Source organism: Fusarium verticillioides, chromosome 6 (assembly GCF_000149555.1).
Source record: "Fusarium verticillioides 7600 chromosome 6, whole genome shotgun sequence".
Taxonomy (NCBI): domain Eukaryota; kingdom Fungi; phylum Ascomycota; class Sordariomycetes; order Hypocreales; family Nectriaceae; genus Fusarium; species Fusarium verticillioides.
This window is the reverse complement of record NC_031680.1, coordinates 514,036-532,369: the sequence shown is the minus strand read 5'-3', so window position 1 is coordinate 532,369 and position 18,334 is coordinate 514,036. Positions and strand designations below refer to the sequence as shown.

The following is an 18,334-nucleotide window of genomic DNA, read 5'->3' as shown; positions in this document are numbered from 1 at the left end:
AATCTTGAACAGCCTCGCTTGCTTGCTTGCTTGCTTGCATCCTCACGCACAGGACACTTGTTGGCTCTGCTGACAAGTCTAGAGCGACGTCGATCAACAAAACGGACGGACGGACGGGCGGCAGCATTTCAGCCGCTGGGAATAAACGGAATTTCGTTTGAGTGCATGCTGTCAGTAGCCGCCGTTTGAACTTGGCTCCTCAGAATTGAGAAAACAGGGTTAGTTATTTGAGATCTCGATGTGTAGCCAAGGTAGATACCTGCTATGGCAAACGTTGTGAAAATCGCATTCCCAGAATTACAGGGGGAGGTCACCGAGGTGAGGGAGACAGACAGTGAGCGGAAGACGGAGTGCGAGGGTCCCCGAGAAACGAGCGAGAAAACGACCCATGATGGTATCAAAAGTGGTCAATTGACTTGCCCATCCTCTGAATCCCATCCCACGGCCCCATGTGCTTGCAGTCTTTGTTTGACTCTGCCTGTTTGTCTCTGTCTCTGTCTATGTCTGTTCCCGGCTCAGTTATCCTTAGCTTAGCTTTAGTTTAGTGTCTACCCCCTGGACAGGGCCCTTGGTACTGTACTGCACACCCCCGCCAAGCTCGGCAGCCCCCGCCGCTCGACCAACGGGTCGTATGACGCGGAACAGACTCGTCGGGCGCTGTCGCTCTGGGTGCTTGGTTAGCAGCGATCGAGGGCAGCGGAGGGTTCTTTTTTATTTTTCATTTGTTCTTGGTTCCATGGTCTATATATCGCTTGCCCCGTCTGGCCATTCTCTGTTTCTGGAAGCCATCGATATCTGAATAACATCACAACATCACAGCCCATCCTCTCACACCACGACCTCTTCACCAACATCCATTACAGCAGTATCTCACACCCTAGTCCAAGAGACAATCCACACGCCCCGAGTCTTGCACAACTACAATATCACCACCTCAGCACCTTTCAAGCACCACCATCAGTCAACCATCGACTCTGCAAAACCTCACAATGGCCGACATATCATTCGACTACTTTGATCATCCCCAGAACAAACAGGTATGCTTTGTCGGTCCTTTTTACCCTACAGCACAATTGAACCTTACCTCACATTCAACCAACCCAACCCTGGCCCCAATTGAATCCTTGTCTGGGGCATTTTGCTTCGTTTATATGGCACATGTTTCCCCTCCCTCGTCTGCCCCCTCACCTCACCTCACCTCACCTCAGCCCACTCTGCCCAATTCGATCGAGCTACTCCACTCAACAACATCTACACTCTATCTTCAATCTCATCTTTATATCAAGACTCTCTCACCACAACTCACCCCATTTACTCTCTACTCTCAACCTCATCTCATCTCGTTGTCTTGACCACTCACTCTAACATCGCCTCAGCACCTTGTTCCTACATCCTTCTACGACCCTGCAGACTTCAGCGGTGATTCGGCCCATTCTCCAGACTCACCACTCTCGCCCGTCTTCAACAACTCTTATCAGCTCCCCATCTCCAACGACTGGGTCAACTGGGACGACAAGGCTACGCTATCACCTGACCTCGACGCCCTCCCCAAGCAAGAGCCCTTTGAAGGCATCAACCTCTCCACCATCCCATCACGGAACAGCATGGAGCTCAGCCCCGCCATCAACCCACACGACCTCTCAGGCACCATCCCCGATGCCGTCCCATTCGGCAGAGTTGGCCTCAATGACATCGACACTCAGCCTCTCTTCCAGACTCCCATCCCCTCCATCTCTTCTCAACCTCCTCATCTTCAGTCCAACATGATGCACTCTACCTCCAACCCTTCTCAGATGTCTTCTTCTCTTGACAGCATCAACTCCAAGGATGCCAACGGTCGATATCCCTCCCGCAAGCGCAAGTCCTCCGGCTCCGGAAGCTCTTCTTCCCGCTCATCCACCTCTCCTCCTCCCGCGACACGTCGCCACTGCTCTCCTCCCAAGAAGACAGCCCACAACATGATCGAGAAGCGATACCGCACCAACCTCAACGACAAGATCGCCGCCCTTCGCGACTCCGTCCCCGCTCTGCGCGTCATGGTCCACCGTCTCGAGCAGCCCTGCGCCGAGAACATGGAGGAGGACGCCGACGAGGATCTCGGCGGTCTCGCACCAGCGCACAAGCTCAACAAGGCCACCATCCTCAGCAAGGCGACCGAGTACATCGCTCATCTCGAGAAGAAGAACAAGAGCCTCGCCCGGGAGAACAGTCAGCTACGGAATCGCGTCGAGGGCTTCGAGATGATCGTCATGCGGGATCAGGGACCCCCAGCAGGAGTCTGGGCATAGAAAGCGAAGACATAGATTGTGTGCCTTGCTTTTTGCTTTGTTGCGATATTATTGCTTGGATCGGCACAACTGGAAACGCAACGCTTCAAGGTTGTGTTATGAATCATGTTATCAGGCGTTTACTTCTGGCGTTAAAGACATGGGTTGGGAAAGGCATTGTGTTATTTTCGGCGCATTGAGCGGACATTCTGCCATATGGGCTTCTACATAAAACGCAGGAATGGTTCCTGGATAGTATAAACAATCCCCAATACATCTAATGTCTCGTTTCAATCATCTTCTCTCAGTGACACTTTGGTGACTTAGGCCTCTGGTTGACTTTGACTCACGATTGTGCAATTCACATGCGCTTGAGCCTCACCTTGGCTTGCTGGCCTCGTGGGTCTGTCGATGCAGGGACTTTAACGAGGGACAGGGTGTATGTGAGATGAACACGTGCATATCAGGCGTGGCATCGGTAGATGGAGAGCGAGAAACTGACGTGGTGTGATGGGGGGTCAGACCACTATGGGTCGGTGGCTCAGACGGTTTGGTGGCTGATGAGGAATGGAAACAGGTGATGATGGTGAGAAGAGTAGCGGTGGATTATTGTTGAGAGTAGGTAGTGAGATAGAATGAGGTGGTACCCTCGACAAATGATCATCATGCGAGGTTTGGACCGTACTGCGTGCGGCCTTTGCGGCGGCTCCATGAAGGTGTCTGAACAATGTGAATTGCGCAAGTCACCCCAAGTCTTGGAACAATATCCTAACCCTCTTCTATGATATGGGCAACGCCAACTCGACCGCCTTTTCCCATCGACCCAGCCCATACAGTTACAGTTGCCCTGACTATGACCATGGAGTTCGAGATAACAACGGCGTGCTCCTGTGCTGCTTCGAAGCCAAGTTGGGATGCAAGTGATTATCTGGACTACCTTGTGCATAGTTGCTGCATGGCGAGCTCTGTGGCATCAAGCACCTTTCTTTCATCCAAGAGATACAGTCAAAAACGGGCGAATCAGTCTTCGAAACCTTGAACATCTCCAGCATGAGAAGACTCCCTGAAGAAATACTAAGCATAATTCGCGGCTATTCGGACGCAAGTATGATCTCGCAGTTTCGAACGGTGTCTGGGCTGGTCCAAAGATTCCTCATCACTTCAACCGACCACCTTTTGTCACTTCCACTACAGACAGTCTCAGCCTGGAAACGTGGTGGCCTAGTCATGACTGTAGAAACGGCAGATATGCTATCCTAATGCGCCTGACTATACCTTGGGCTCGTGTGGTATCTAAGAGAATTCGTCGTACTAAGCAACAGTCAGTGACTTGGATCTACGTCCCGCTGGAACGCGTCGATCGCGTAATAATATTCAAGGATGAAATTGGTGGCTTTTGTGGTGGTATCTTGTTCGAATACTAGAACGACGCTCAACAATCACTTGGGCAATGCCGAATAGGCGTTTACCTTTTCAAGCATTGTACGAAACCGACTCACATCTGTTTGCGTCGACGCACATATACATACTGCCGATCGCTTGCGAGCAACCATGTTAAAAACACCAGTGGAAATAAGCGTGATAACGATGAGCAACAGGATTGGATTCCGGTTCAGCTGTGAAGAGACTAACTTGGCAGTGATTCTAGATTGTTTAGACAGGATAGAGGTCGAAGCATAATAGTTTCGGAGATGTCAAGCGGTACATTCTGTCACGTGTCAATGCCTCTTCTTATTGGCCTTCTGCCCACGAGATCGACGCGTCGAAGATCATTTTCATCATCTATTGGTAGTTGCTGCGAGGGGATAGCCCTATTTTAAGATTCTGCGAAAAGAAACATGCAAATCCCCGAGATGAGCAGGGATCAATGCCGTAGGACTGATGTAGTTGCGAAAGGATGACGGCATCTTCTGTGTTGAGGCCTACCATGAATATTGCAAGATCCTTGACTTGTCCATCCTGAGCGGATAGAAGTACGTAGTGAGCTGTCTGACTTCAGGCATGCCGATTGGTGATATCATATCGGTAATGTATACAAGAGGGGCAGCTTATGCTCTGCCCCTCATTTAGCACAACAAGTTACGTGCATGCGGGGGGATCGAGTATATAACAGCAGCGCCCAACCTCTTGACTCTGTCTGGTATATTTAATCTCCTCACCCCCTTCGACGGCCTCAATAGCTCAAATCCTCTTCTCCTACCTTGTCCACATCTTCATCTTCATCCAAAGGGCTCCATAAGAAAGACTGCTGTAGAGAATGGAGGTAAGATACAGTGCCACCATCCCAAGTGTTGGAACGAATACTAATTTATTCTTCGGGGACACAGAACATCCCCTACGTCGAAATAGTCCTCATACGACACGCTGAGGCAGTATCGAACCTATGGACTGACAACAACGGAATTGGTGGCTGCGAACTCACTATTTCCCAGCTCCAAGCAGTATCCAAGCGTTTAAGCCAGAACATAGAACCAGACATAAAGTTTAAGTCTGGCAAATTCCTTCCGGATGGCCTCACACAATTCGGAATTTGCCAAGTCAGGGACTTTGTCCAACTCGCCATCGAAACTAACAATGGACGGATTCCTAATGTGTACTATGTCGCGTCCTCCCCGCTATCAAGAGCAATCCAGACGGCACAGCTCTTGATGGACGCCTTTGATATGGTGGATGAAGGGGGCATACTCTGCCACCCAGGTCTGGGCGAAGTTACCGGATGGCTTCAGGACCACGAAGCTTGCACTGACGACAAAGGGTACCGAAGGTATATCTTGATTTCTGGCGGCAACACGGATCCCGGAAAGATTATCAAAGAGGAGCTTATCAATACCGCTGGGTGTGCATTGTTCGACGGGTCCTCTTGGAGCCGGCCTCCAACTCCTCCCCTCGAAGCCCCTCCAAAGGAGTCTATCAAGAGACGCGTACAGGATGGCCGCCAGTGGCTGCAAGAGCTAGCGGCACAGGCCTTAAAGGAGCATCAAGAGGCCCAGCGACCAGGCCCAGCAAGAATCGTGGTCATCACGCATGGTGGCAATCAGCAGTTCTTGACTGAGAATAGGTACTGCGACTATACAATGAGTCCTGGCCACAGTGGACTAAAATGGGCCGGGGCAACTGCACAGCGGAACCTGGACGTCAATCTCTGTAGGTTTGACGAGCACCGACTCGTGGAGCTTCCTTACAATCTGGAGTTTGGCCGACTCTTTGGGAAACACTACCGCTGCATGGAGAGGGAGAAGATGACGCGCGAATGGCCCAAGTATGATGACCAAGAGGCCGACCATTTTGAATTCATCCGCAACTCCTTTGAGGAAACTTCGAAACTGGATAAAGAAGTGGCTGAGAGTGTTCTCTCCTGGGTTGGGGTTGATAATTTCCTAACTTCTATCGCGGGTACGCAGGATGAGTGATGAGTCCATAGGCCGGCGTCAGTATGAAGTCGGGAAGAAGCCCAAGGGGGTATGAATGAGGTGGTTAGGACTAGGAAATCTACAAATTGGAAAGATTATATTAGGAAAAACAACATCGTGCTCTCCTCAACCTTATAGCCTAGGCGGCAGTTAACCCCATAGTTGCGTACCAAAATCTGAGGTTTGATCCTCCGCAAACCACGGATCACGTAGAATATCCTTGATTGTAGGTCTTTTAGAAGGATCATATTGGAGAATTCGACGAATAAGCCTCTTGACCTTCTCTGCCTCGTCATAAGTCAAGTCCGGGGCTGTCAAGTCGAAGGCTTCCTCCATAGAAGTCTGTTCTAGCATAAGCGGCTCTTCTCCCTCACCGATGCCACCAAGCTGGCAATTATAAAGCTTTCTGTCCTTTGTATAGTACTGTGAAGAGGTTTCCCAGCGGCTGTAAAGCTCATCAGGGAGTGGACCAAGTTTCGCCTGGAGCTCAAGAATGTGGTTATCATCTTCTTCGGTCCTGTCGTTGTATGCAGGAATACAGAACAGAGGTTGTCCGGCGACGAGCTCAAAGACAAGACAACCAAAACTCCATATGTCGAGAGACTTGTCCACCTCTCCCATGAGAACAAGCTCCGGCGCTCGTAGGCCAAGCGGCGTGATGGGTTTCTTGGGGGGATTGCTCAGAAAGTAGGCTACTCGTCATAAGTCACAAGTAGAAACGAATCTGGAGGCGAAAAGAAGGGACTTACCAGCACCCATATCAGATAGCTTGACCTGGAGGTTCTCGGAAACGCTCGCGTAGGGTGCTAATGGTTGAGCAAGGCAGAGATAGTGCGGCGCCCATTTGTCTTGCTTGCCATCAAGTCTCTCTACAGGAGGCGAGATTGACTTTGCCTGGACGTTTTCTTCCTGGCGGAGGGACGTTTCATCTAGGAAATCGATAGACTGGACTGAGAATAGAATATTGCCGGGCTGGAAATCTCCATGTGCAACACCATTCTCATGAAGGAATGACAACCCCTGCAATCTTTGCAGGAGGATGCGTTTCGCTATCTGAGGGGGGTAGCGAATCTTCATTCCATACTTGCGTGGTTTGAACTGGGGCAATTCGTATACCATAGAGTTGACAGATGGGCCCATGGGTTCAAAGATAAGGCATTTGTGGATGCCGTTTGGACCTTTGTGCTCAAAGTCTGTAAGAAGTTGAGTAATATACCTAATCCCATCTTGCGGGGCAACCTTTGCAAGATGGTGCAGTACATGTAACTCGTGGCTGGTCTCCTCTGTATTCTCTGAGATAAGAATCTTGAGGGCAACATAGCGAGAGTTTCTAAGAATATTATAATCCAGTGACTAGAACGCGGGCCAGTTAGCTAACCTCAGGTCGTGTGCAAGCCAGACAGTTGAGTAAGCACCCTCTCCAAGCTTCCGGATCACCTTGAACTGGCCATCATTGAATAAATCACCGAGGTGTACGGGATGGAAGCCGCCTGGGCGGTAGTCCTCTATCCATTCGCAAGGCGACGTAATATCTCTGAAACGCCGCTCTTGGTCGCCTGCTGCCCTTGAAGGCGGGGTTGGTGGAGGTGAAGTGCTCATCGCTGCAACAAAGATGTGTTCTTTGTAGCGGTTAGGTTTCTGTGCAAGAGCAATAGAGAGTTGTGCAGAAAAGAAGAAGAGGTAGAATTCAAGGACCGTGGGAAGTTGGAAGTTGATAAACAAAGCGTAAGAACCTAGCACTGGGTGACGCAAGTAAAGCATTTTGATTTGATATTTGCATGACTAAGTAAGGTGCTGTTACGTTATTGGTCCTACCTTGTTTTGTCATTACGAGTCCTGTGTAGCGTATACTGAATGCGCCATACTATATCTGACTATATATGGGACCAATAGCTAGAGTTCTCTCCCTTGTGACATTGTAAGTGGACTGTATGCCATTGGCCTCATAATAGGAAGCCTGTTAGGTATTGCCTTTATTAAGAGCTCTGCTATAACCTGGCGCTGGGCTCTCTTTATTAATCTACTATTCCTAAGCCTTACTATTATCTATCTTCTAATCCTTATGCTAGGTAGACCCGAAAACAATACTTTCCCTCTATGAGATTATCTTAATAATCTTAATCTTTAAAGTATTATCTTTTCAGTAGCTATACCCTTACTCTTTGCTATTATAGCCACTCTTTCCAGATCTGTATTATGATAGAGTTCAGTATTATATATTGCTTTATAAACTATACTTACTATTAGTCTTTCTGTATTAATTTTCTAACAGGTTTGCAGTTACTAGAAGTAACCTGACTATTATTAGGTAGCTCTAGGTCGGCATTATGTAATACTCCTACAGGTAGTATCAGGTTGTGCTAGTGCTATGTACGCCACCATGCTCTACTATATCACACTCTGCTATGCTGTCTTCAAGGGTCTGGGTGCGCTGCAACTAACCGTACGCCTCTTACCTTGTCGCTGGCCGCAGCGATGGGTTTCGTCGCATCAACTGTCTCAATATCTTGGCATTCAGATGAGCCCATAGTCGGGTGTCCAGGACATCTGTAAGAAGTCACGGAGATAAAATTATAAGAGATGAGTTTCCAACAACACATCTTAGTCTATAGCGCTGGTCCAGGCCAGGTACCTACCTACCTTAGTAATCAATCAATCAACCAACAACTCGCTTCCTCCTGCAACGCTTTGTTTGCTCAACGGTGGCCCCCATTGAACCATCCGTCATATTCTGGCTTTCATTTTATCGCTCTCTATATACACAGAATGATCAGGGCCTGGCCTTTAATGGCGCTCTATCGACGACCACTGCCCATGTCCTCGGCCGTTGCGCCGCGACTCGATCCTTCAATCTTAGTGGAAGAAGAGAAGATACCAAACTATCATGCTGATCGATCCTATCCTGTTCAACTCGGTCAAGCCCTCAACGGACGATATCAGATTGCTACAAAGCTTGGTTACGGTGCCAACTCCACTGTGTGGTTGGCTAGAGATCTTAACAGTTTGGTTTGGCCGCGTCTTCATCAGCTCCAGAATGACATAATCTAACATGCTGCAGCTGGCGCTGGTCACCTGAGAAATATGTCGCCGTTAAGGTCAATGCAACTAACCAACGCTCACGGCGACCCAAGGGAAACGAACTTGACATTATGAGGCATATTTCTCAAGTGAACCCCAAACATAAAGGTTGGCATTTCATCAGGAAGCTCTCTGACTCCTTTGAAGTACAAGGTGCATTGGGGACCCACAGCTGTCTTGTCTTGGAGGCTTTGCGTGAACCTTTGTGGCTCTATCAGACAAGGTATATAGGCAGTGTGATACCTCCAGATGTTTTAAAGATCTTGATGCAAATGATCTTGCATGCACTCGACTATCTCCATTCCGAGTGTCAAATCGTTCATACAGGTAGATTATAGGCTACGTCGGCCCCTTGATCTGTTTCTGACCTCACATAGACCTCAAGCCTGACAACATAATGGTGAAAATTGAGGACCCTTCGATTTTTGAACGAGACGCTCAGGACGAGTTCGACGATTCCTTGCCACAAAAATACATTGATGAACATACAATCATCTACCTCTCTCGAAATAACTACGGGCCACTTTCTGTTTCGACAGGGATCATTCATATTGTAGACTTCGATCTGTCTGTTCGGGCAAAGCCAGGCCAAATGCATACCGGTGCCATTCAGGGAGAAATATACTGGGCACCAGAGGTTATACTTAATGCAGGCTACACATACTCTGCCGACATTTGGAGCCTAGGAGTCATGGTAACGCCAACCATTCCCATACATTCAATGCTAACTCTTCAGCAGTTATGGGACTTGCTCGAGGGAAGGAGCCTTTTCAATCCTACAGCCCCCGGCAACGCCGATAAATATGACAACCAATCGCACCTGGGTCAGATTTCTGCCTTGATCGGACCTCCACCGCAGAGTCTACTGTCTAGCGGCCAAAGAACTTCCATGTTCTACAAACCCGACGGTATGTGAGGCGGACCCTGAGCAACCAGATGCCACTAACCCGTGTGTGTGTGCCCAGGCGAGCTCAAGAATCCTGGACTTGTCCCGGCCCCTGGCGATTTCAGCTTGGAGAAAACCATTAGTTGCATGAGCGGCGAGGAGAAGCTGAGGTTTATTCGATTCATCAAGAGAATGGTGAAGTGGAGTCCAGAGGAGAGAAGTACTGCAAGAGAACTGCTTGATGACCCATGGTTATATGAAGACTTTGCCCAAGATTAGAACAGCAGCCCGGAAGGGTCGTCGTCTTTGGTGGGCGCAATATAACTGTTGGTGTCGGGACGTGAGAGCATTGCGTATAGCAGGAACAGCCTGGCCAAGTCGGCAGTATAGGAGAAGAATCTAAATATTGATAGGTATGGACTCTTACTAGTAATGATCGGTGTCGAATTGAAGCTGTCCTGTTTTGTCAATCGCGTCTGCCCAGCAACAGTCCGCAGAGCTGCATGCCTAGACATGAAGGTACCATCCCAAACCCGCACATCGGGAGCTATATAGGTGCTAATACCTTTATATCAATCTTAAATATCTTTTTTCGTAGCGACCGTATTTTGAAAGCCTCAGCTTGCTTGTTGCTCTGGTTATCGCCGAGTTACAGTCCAGTCTGCGACACTACATCGGTCCAAGACGCAAATGCCCAAAATCACAAAATCGCAAACCTCAGAAATACCATGCTAAGATAACATTTACTGGGTCGCTCAAGCCTCAAATTTCATAAAAGACTGTTATCAGATCGATAGAAGCATTATTGGCGTCAATATCGTCGAAAAGCAAACCGACTTTCTACGATTGCCTACCCTGTTGTTCGCTCTGTTGTTGATTGACCTGGCCAACAGAAGGATGCGTCGCAGCGCTCTAACTGAAGGGAATAGTGAGAAATAAGATTACTGCAAGGTTAGCAAACGCTTTCTACACCGGTAGTCCACCCTATTTCGATTGTATTTGCGTTGAAACTGTGATTATCGACGTATTTCGATTTGAGAGTTTGGTGTCCGATTCTCAAGACTCAAGGACGTGTCCCAAAGTCACAAATGACATAAACAATACAATATTAAAATACTGACGCAATCATGAGCACCCATAAAGATAGGAAATACATTAATCAGAGCCATACACGTGCTTTTGTAGTCGCAATTGCAGAGTTGCGATTGAGCAACTGACAACTAGTGTTCAGTCGCAAGACTAGGCGCGCATGTTGCAAAGCCACAAATGGCAGAATCTGCAATAGCTGATAGTCCCATCTCAATAAAAGGGTTTGATTATTGCCTATATCATCCTTGTTTTAGTTGGAAAAGCGTTAGCGCCGCCATTATCGCCGAGTTTCGTCCCGGCAGTCGGTGATCGCTGACCAGGACACGTCGTCGCAGAGCCTCAGAACTTGAGAATACATTGCTTGATAGCAATGGACCTAATAAGAAAGGCTCTGTCTCGCGCCGAGTGAGTTAATGCAAGGTATAAGTGCGTTGTTGCTGGCAGAAACACTGGGTTAGAACCCCAGAGTCTGCAACAGCTCATTCAAGAAAGCATGGTCACAGAGCAGCATATCACAGAAACAACGAGCCTTGCTGCGAGAAGTCAAGATTATAAGACAATATTTCATGTTTAATTTACTTGTCGAGGCCGAGAAGCATTATGGGAGCCATTAACGTGGAAATGCAAGCAAATAGTCTGCAACTGTGTACCTAAAAGGGCGGTACTGCACGACGTCATATTGCAGAAACTGTATCTGTTGTTGCCGATAGATTAATTTAGGAATATTAATTTATCGGGATTTATCCGAGAATGCTCTATAAAAGCCATGTTGCTGTCAGTATCGCGGACTTACAGTTGAGAATCTGCATGGATCTACCATGCTCGCGACGAAGCAGTCAACGCGAAAAGCCCTAAACAGAAAACGGCAGAAATTGTAATTCTTAGCAGCCAGATATCGGTCTTCTGAGTCTGAAATTTAATTATATGTCGTTGTCTGAACGAAAACAGCATTATTGCTGCTAATACGGCTGAGTGACAGCCCTGCGTTCCAAGCCCGTCTATGTATCGATGAAGAGTCGTCCAGCTTCCACAATAATGAATACGATGTGATTAAATGAGGGATAAATGGTTAAGGGATACTGGTCGAGTAGATCTATGCTCAGAAAAGCTCAGTTTCTCGTGGGGATGCCCTGTTGTGATGTCCTCGCTCCCGCTCTGTTCGCTTCACGCTACAGGCATGATAACAGCGCACGTCGAGCTGAAGGCCTAGTTCCTTGACTTTCTCATTTAAACAAGTCGGGTGGCCTGTCAGAGAATGTATCCGCAGTATTACCCCCAATCCAGAGCTGCGTTATCATTCCGTGTGTCAAATGCGCAGCGCCGAGTCATTGGTGATATCCTCAACGCTGATGGCTGCGAGGATGTCGATAATGAGATGCACTACAGAAGACTCAACGGACTTCTTAAAATAGAGGGCACTAGACCTCTGCGTAGTGATGCTTGACAACTGGATCGTCCTGCCGTGCTCTCGTCGCGCAACCAGCTGCTCAACCATCAATTGGCAATAAGGCACACTAACATCTGCAAACGACGAGCATAAGACCAATTCTCTTTGCGTGACATGGTACGGTACTTCGGATACCTTGTGTCTTCGCATCTGTATCATCAGTTCCGATTCATGAAGCCGTGTTGTTACTCGACAGCTCAATTGTACTCTCGATACGGAATTCCAATGAAGAGATTCACATCAAGGATACAAACAACGGCTGAGAGACTTAAATATAGGTTCTGAATCACTATCGTAGTTAGATCATGGGCGTCGGGCTACGGTGTTAGCAAACAGCCTCGATTGAACAGGCCATGCTTCAGCTGCACAAGATCAGCGAATGCCGACACTTCAACGGGTCAAATGTGCTATCAATCTCTGAATCCGCTCTCTTTTCACGATGAGGCGTTACCAGAACCAAGACCTGGCTCTTCCAAAACCAGCAATGATTTGTACGCTTTCCACCAACTCTTCAGAGTCAGGGACTACTCATCTGATGTCTCAACACCCGAAAGAGCTGAGGTATTTGCCTCTTTTACAAGACCTGAAAGAGCTTGTGAATACTTGTCTAGTTTTTTCAAGACTAAAGTATAGTATTGACAATGCATAGGCCTCAATACCATGCGATCTCCCGTACAGACAAATGGATGATGGAGATGCTGTATGTAGATGCGAATGAGATTCTGCATAGATCCTCCGCACTCTGTATATTGAATACAATTCTCTGTATATGAGACGTCCTCCCTTGTCTTGACCCAAATTCTCTATTACAAACAATCTGTTTCAGGGCCATGTGAACGCACCGTTGAAAGAGGTCGGTACAAAAGTCGCCATAGGATCCAGCCCACAAAGTTAGAATGAAGGAGCCAGAAGGGATACACAAGTCTCGCATTGAAAGAGCGTCAATGAGCCATGATTGTAGAGACAAGAGGAATTCGGGCCCGTACAGATATCTAGGCTTGTCCCGAGTCATCCATTCCTTCTCCAGTCCCGCCGAGCTATGTATGCAGCCAAAAACACTGACACGGCGCTCCACCTGTAGTCGTGGGTTTTCCTTGTATAAAGGGACCAAGCCCGGGGCGTGGAGTGACATGTTGACTGATGGTGCGTCTTCATGCAATGTGATCCTGCGGATCTGTGTTCGCTGCTCGGCAGGCAGCGTGTTGAAAAAACGTATTGCTGTAGCGGTAGCAGAGAATCTTATTTTATCACGATAGCGGTAATCAAAATGATCGATCATTCTCATGGGATTATCATATTCGGCACCGTATTGACACCTTTCGGCGTTTTCTGGACGTGGCTTGTAGGGAATATCGCCAAGCTCCTGGTAGAACTCGTCGGGGTATGTCCAAAGTTCGGGGAGCTTCCACACAAAGTCATGAATATTCAATAGATCCAATGCATGAGCGACATCCTCCCTCGAAGGGATGTCCCAAAGATTGAATTTGAGACCAAGAAACTCTTTCGGATGGTACTTGCCAGTCCAGTGGGGCAAGGTCTTATGTACCTGATCCTCGAATTCCATTGGGGCCTCTTCAGCGATGAGCCGCAGACAATACGAGAGTGCATCTCGGACATCCCCTGACTGCTGTTGCCATCTATCATGAGAGTCACCTGGCAATTTACCGTATGGGTCCATGAAGTCTTCTTCATGAATATCAGCCAAGCCGAGATAGGCAGAGGGTCCATAGACATCGACCCTGTCGACCTTCAGCCCGAAAAAGAATCCTACCCAGTGGCAGAGGGGAGGTCGCACCCTATCGACAAGGTCTTTCCTCGAGCGGGGCCTGCCATCTGCGGGGTTCCTGGTATTATGGTTTGTCAACTCTGATTCAAACATAGACCTGAATCTCGGAAATTTGGCGTCAATCTTGGCGAATATTGTTGAAGTAATGAACTCGGCGAGATGAAAGGCCAAGTCTTGCTCTATGATGTAGTACGCAGTGGCAACTAGGTTGAAGCAAGCGGTCAAGCTGCTCCAGTTATCGCTGGTTGAGAAGTGGATAGTGTTGACCTCCAGGGGAATCGCGGCCGTGTCTCTTGCGATGGAGCGACATGTGTATCGAAGGGAGAGGTCGTAAAGTTAGCTGCCTCAATCACAGCCTGAACCTAACTGCACTCAAGCCAGCTGGAGAGCCCTGGCATCAAGAGTCAGTTACCTGTATAATAGAATGATAAGGAAGCGAAGGACATACTTACTTGCTCTTCAGCTCGTCCAAATCTTCCTCTTGCAACCCACTTCAAACACTAAGACACTTCAAGTCAGCTATCAGTACAGGGGAACAAGGCCGTGATCGCATGCCTACTCTGTCGATCCCTGCAGCCTAACAGATCAGCATCGATGAAGACCATCAGGGACTACAGGCAAAGGCAGTAAAGAAGATACGACTTGGGAAAGGGTACACTTACGCTTCAATCACCCAGGGCACTTCGACTTCTAGGTCAGCCAAAGCCTGAGCACTAAATGCTGCATCGCAAACTCCCAGTAAGTCATCCAACCCGCCTTTCCTTATCATATTAGCCTAGCTTCATCATAAGAAAGCTTACATACATACATACCTTCTGATCGCAGCCGCTAACAACATTACAGCTGGGCCGTCACGATGCCTATTGCTGGGAGACCAAAGGTTAGAACTGATAGGATATGGGAACCAACCAAGGAACAGAGGAATACTTACTCAGACGAAGCTTGCAGAGACCCAGCCACGGCGAGCCTCATCTGACAGAAGACCTTAAAGTGATCCCCGCGATCAAGCAAGCTCCTGCAAACGCTAACCAGGGCGATTGCGATAGGCTTCGCGCTATGGCTGCTGAAATCGGACCACGTTGGGGGATCGAAGACGACGACGACCGCGTTACTATAGAATATTCAGTCTAACATTATAAAGTGAGGTATGCATAGATAAACTTACAGCTGGCCCTCTTTGGCTGTAAGATCCTCCAGCTTGTACGGCCATACCTTCACAAGCCTCAGATCAGCAGAGGCTTCCTTGAGGATGAGATACAGAGCCTTCGGACTTTCAGATGGGCTCTCAACAGAGGGCAGCTATGGTGGAGGCAGAAGATGTTCCTTGAAGCCCTTGATGTTTTAGATAAGGTAAGTAAGTGATATTATGATGGTAGCTGTTGCACTTACACCGACTTGCATAAGGCATGGCTCCAGGATATCAGGGAGCAGTCGATGGAGGTACTGCTGGCATTGAAGAAAATGGGCGACCCGTGACTATAGAGGAAGGCCAGGTTAGCCTAAGTACAAGAGAGGTAGGGACCTTGCTCTTTGACTGAGTACCACGTAGACCAGGTCGGTCATGGTCTTGGATAACGAGACCGCGACTGCTGAAGACAGCAAGGCCAGTGGAAACTCGGAAGAGCTTTGAAAAGAAGGGCAGTTGTGGGCTTACAGACGAGGGGACGGCGTACCGCGAAATCTGCTATCTGAGGTTGGTCAATGGAGGAGGAGACGAAGGACGAGGGCGAACTTACGGATGAAAGAGGGGTAATCGTGGTGTTCTGCTGAGATGTGTCAGAGTCGTGGCAAATGAGCTTACCGGAGTGAGGCAGAGGCAGAGGCAGAGGCAGGGGAGGAGGAGGAGGCGATGGCGGAGCGGCGGACGTACCCGGAGGAAAAATATATTAAGTCTAATATCAGTAAGCGATATGAATATATAGGTAGAGGAGGTAGGACTTACTTGGTGTAGGTTTTAGGAGCCTAAAGTCAAAGACCTGAAGTCGTAACGAATAAGTAAGTTAACTGGGAGGAGAGAGTAAAAGTAAAGGAGGACTTACCGTCAGCGTATGCGGCGACCGACGGCAGAATTGATCACGCTACACAGCACATGACCAATTCACAATCGTACAGATCCTGATACACAGCGTGAGCAACATTCCGTCGGAATGGAAGCGAGGGAAACGGTGAAGATACTTGCAGCTAAACATCAGTGCACCATCAGTATAAACAGGGGCCTTATAGTCAGATAAATGACCTAAGTGAGAAACCCTGAAGACTTAAAATAGAATACAGGATAGAGGTATAAACCAAAAAGGGCCATAAGGAATGCAAGGATTGAGTTATGGGTAAACCTGGTCAGGCAACCTCATCGTCTTCCAAGTCTCGTGTGTGGGGGGTTAAGAGCCCCCCGAGTCGACATAGAACATAGAGTCTAGTCGAGATAATGCAAACTGTTCAAGCACAAAATACATCATGGCCCAGTGAACAGCAACCTTCAGGTTAGTTGTTAGAAGTGTCTCCCATCTGAAATGCTTGACCTTCCGAATCAACAGTACCCTGGCATCATGGAGATCAGGACACTCCATGAACATGTGATAAACCGTCTGGTTACGGTGCCCACATGGACAAGTAGCTTCAACTCGTACCCTGACGACCGTGTCGGAGTCAGGAAGTTTGACATCCCTCAACACGTGGCACTTGTTCAAGTACCAATTGAGTCCAACACACTCAGTCCGCAATTGCATATCAAGTGTAGACTCGGGGCGCGTCATACCTCGGTAGTAAGCTAAACTCTTTCCGCCCCATTCCTCTTCGTATGCGGGAGGCTGATAAGTACTGGCCGCGCTGTCTTTTCGTTCCTTGCGTTTTTGGCATTCCAGATTCCATTACTTGAATCAGTCGCCTGCCGAATCGCCTGTCGTCGGATGGCTCTGTTGCGGTTGACCGGGTTCCTCCAAGCTTCAAGAACTGTTGTTTTCGGTGGACACTTCCAAGTATCTTGAAACCGTTTTCCGGCTTGTTGGGCAAGCACCCGCGCCCCGCGATTGAGGACATCGAAGGTGCTTTCGTTGTAGTCGTGAAACTTCTCATGAAATCGTCCATCTCGTCGTGTTCGGGTAGCTTGTTGAACCAGAAGTCGTGAGGGCGCACCTTCAAAGACTTGGCGCGACAAGCCATCGACATGCGGTAAAGGAAAACTTCGATGCTGTCAATAAAACATTCCTTCTGCAGGCCACAACGTGGGGTAGCACGCATTGCACCGGACAACAGCATGATGCGCTTGTACTGGAGCTTTTGCAGTCGCGCTATCTGGCCAGGAGGTAATGAGCGGTGCAGACCCGGCACACCCGGATTGTGTGGACGCCAGACAAACCATGCTGCGCAAGCATAGGAAATGACAGGCCGAATCTTGCAGATGTAACACTGCCTAGTCTTCTCGAGCGTCATCCCCCAGTTGGCCCCAGATATCCGTCTTTGATACCTCACTGCTGCCTCAACCTTTTCCTCGACATGGGTCAAGTGGTGTTCAAATGACAGCTTGGAATCCAGCATAAGCCCAAGAACCAGAAGCTTCTCCTGCTGAAGATATTCTGGGTTGTTCCTGAGCTCATCGATGTCGGGCAGTAGCGCGCACGGGGGTTCAACCTCTGGCGTGTCAGTCAACCCGAGGTCCTTGCGTTTCGGTTCGTCACTCTTCTGCTTGGCGTCACTCACTCCGCGTTGGAAGGGGACTTCTCCAGATTGAAGGACAGATGAGCGTCTTTGGCACACTCCATGATGAGATCGTGGAATACCTGTAAGATGGAACAGTTCCCCTCATAGGAGGGGGAGACAGCCATGATGTAAGTGTCATCTATATAGGCAAAGACGTGAACCATAACATTTGGCCAATCCAGCTTCTTGATTTCTTTAGCTAGCATTATAAGCAATGGCGCCGTGTAGAACAAGAAGAGTAGGGGGGATAGCGGGGATCCTTGGGGGATGCTAATGTTGATGAAGAAAGGGTCTGAGACGCTCTGGGGTAGTTTGGAAACGATGGAGCGGTTGGGCAAGAAACCGCTTAAATATCTTGCTGAGACATGATAAGAATGCTATAGGTCGCTAGCTATTTGGATGACTGTAGGCAGGCTTAGCAGCCTTAGGCATCATCACCGTAATGGCCTTCCTAAAGGCTGCCGCGTGGTAGCCAAGCCTGATGCATGCGTTGAAAGGCTTAGCGATGTGAAGTGATACCAACGTGCGACATAGCTTGAGGGCTTCGTTGGGGACCTTGTCCTCCCCGCAGGCCTTCTTTGACGGGAGCTTCTGGATCTTGGCAATGGTCAAAAGCTCCGTCAAGACCAAATCCATTGCGAGCTCCTCCCGATCAGGGCTGAGGTCTGGGAAGGG

The 18,334-nt window shown here is 48.7% G+C and overlaps 7 protein-coding genes across 7 annotated transcripts; 3 read left to right on the top strand and 4 right to left on the bottom strand.

Moving 5' to 3' along the window:
• Positions 1-989: 989 nt before the first annotated feature.
• Positions 990-2,288, top strand: FVEG_13127 (hypothetical protein; the record flags this gene model as incomplete). The annotated part of the gene is made up of 2 exons (XM_018902507.1): positions 990-1,037; positions 1,377-2,288. 2 exons carry the CDS (start codon positions 990-992, stop codon positions 2,286-2,288), a joined length of 960 nt encoding a protein of 319 aa, XP_018761267.1.
• Positions 2,289-4,524: 2,236 nt separating this feature from the next.
• Positions 4,525-5,677, top strand: FVEG_13128 (hypothetical protein; the record flags this gene model as incomplete). The annotated part of the gene is made up of 2 exons (XM_018902508.1): positions 4,525-4,530; positions 4,595-5,677. 2 exons carry the CDS (start codon positions 4,525-4,527, stop codon positions 5,675-5,677), a joined length of 1,089 nt encoding a protein of 362 aa, XP_018761268.1.
• Positions 5,678-5,827: 150 nt separating this feature from the next.
• On the bottom strand, positions 5,828-7,276 carry FVEG_13129 (CMGC/SRPK protein kinase; the record flags this gene model as incomplete). Its single annotated transcript, XM_018902509.1, has 3 exons — positions 5,828-6,369; positions 6,427-7,007; positions 7,056-7,276. The coding sequence occupies 3 exons, from the start codon at positions 7,274-7,276 to the stop codon at positions 5,828-5,830; spliced, it is 1,344 nt and encodes a 447-aa protein (XP_018761269.1).
• Positions 7,277-8,443: 1,167 nt separating this feature from the next.
• FVEG_13130 (CMGC/SRPK protein kinase) lies at positions 8,444-10,102 on the top strand (the record flags this gene model as incomplete). The annotated part of the gene is made up of 5 exons (XM_018902510.1): positions 8,444-8,658; positions 8,736-9,082; positions 9,133-9,449; positions 9,495-9,663; positions 9,721-10,102. The coding sequence occupies 5 exons, from the start codon at positions 8,444-8,446 to the stop codon at positions 9,918-9,920; spliced, it is 1,248 nt and encodes a 415-aa protein (XP_018761270.1). The 3' UTR covers positions 9,921-10,102.
• A 1,934-nt stretch (positions 10,103-12,036) lies between these two features.
• Positions 12,037-12,225, bottom strand: FVEG_17454 (hypothetical protein; the record flags this gene model as incomplete). The annotated part of the gene is made up of 1 exon (XM_018906709.1): positions 12,037-12,225. One exon carries the CDS (start codon positions 12,223-12,225, stop codon positions 12,037-12,039), a length of 189 nt encoding a protein of 62 aa, XP_018761271.1.
• Positions 12,226-13,169: 944 nt separating this feature from the next.
• On the bottom strand, positions 13,170-15,364 carry FVEG_17455 (hypothetical protein; the record flags this gene model as incomplete). The annotated part of the gene is made up of 8 exons (XM_018906710.1): positions 13,170-13,214; positions 13,241-14,255; positions 14,416-14,454; positions 14,626-14,724; positions 14,776-14,829; positions 14,895-15,074; positions 15,129-15,262; positions 15,353-15,364. The coding sequence occupies 8 exons, from the start codon at positions 15,362-15,364 to the stop codon at positions 13,170-13,172; spliced, it is 1,578 nt and encodes a 525-aa protein (XP_018761272.1).
• Positions 15,365-15,661: 297 nt separating this feature from the next.
• Positions 15,662-16,689, bottom strand: FVEG_17456 (hypothetical protein; the record flags this gene model as incomplete). Its single annotated transcript, XM_018906711.1, has 4 exons — positions 15,662-15,729; positions 15,906-15,925; positions 16,074-16,144; positions 16,591-16,689. The coding sequence occupies 4 exons, from the start codon at positions 16,687-16,689 to the stop codon at positions 15,662-15,664; spliced, it is 258 nt and encodes an 85-aa protein (XP_018761273.1).
• Between the last annotated feature and the right edge of the window lie 1,645 nt (positions 16,690-18,334).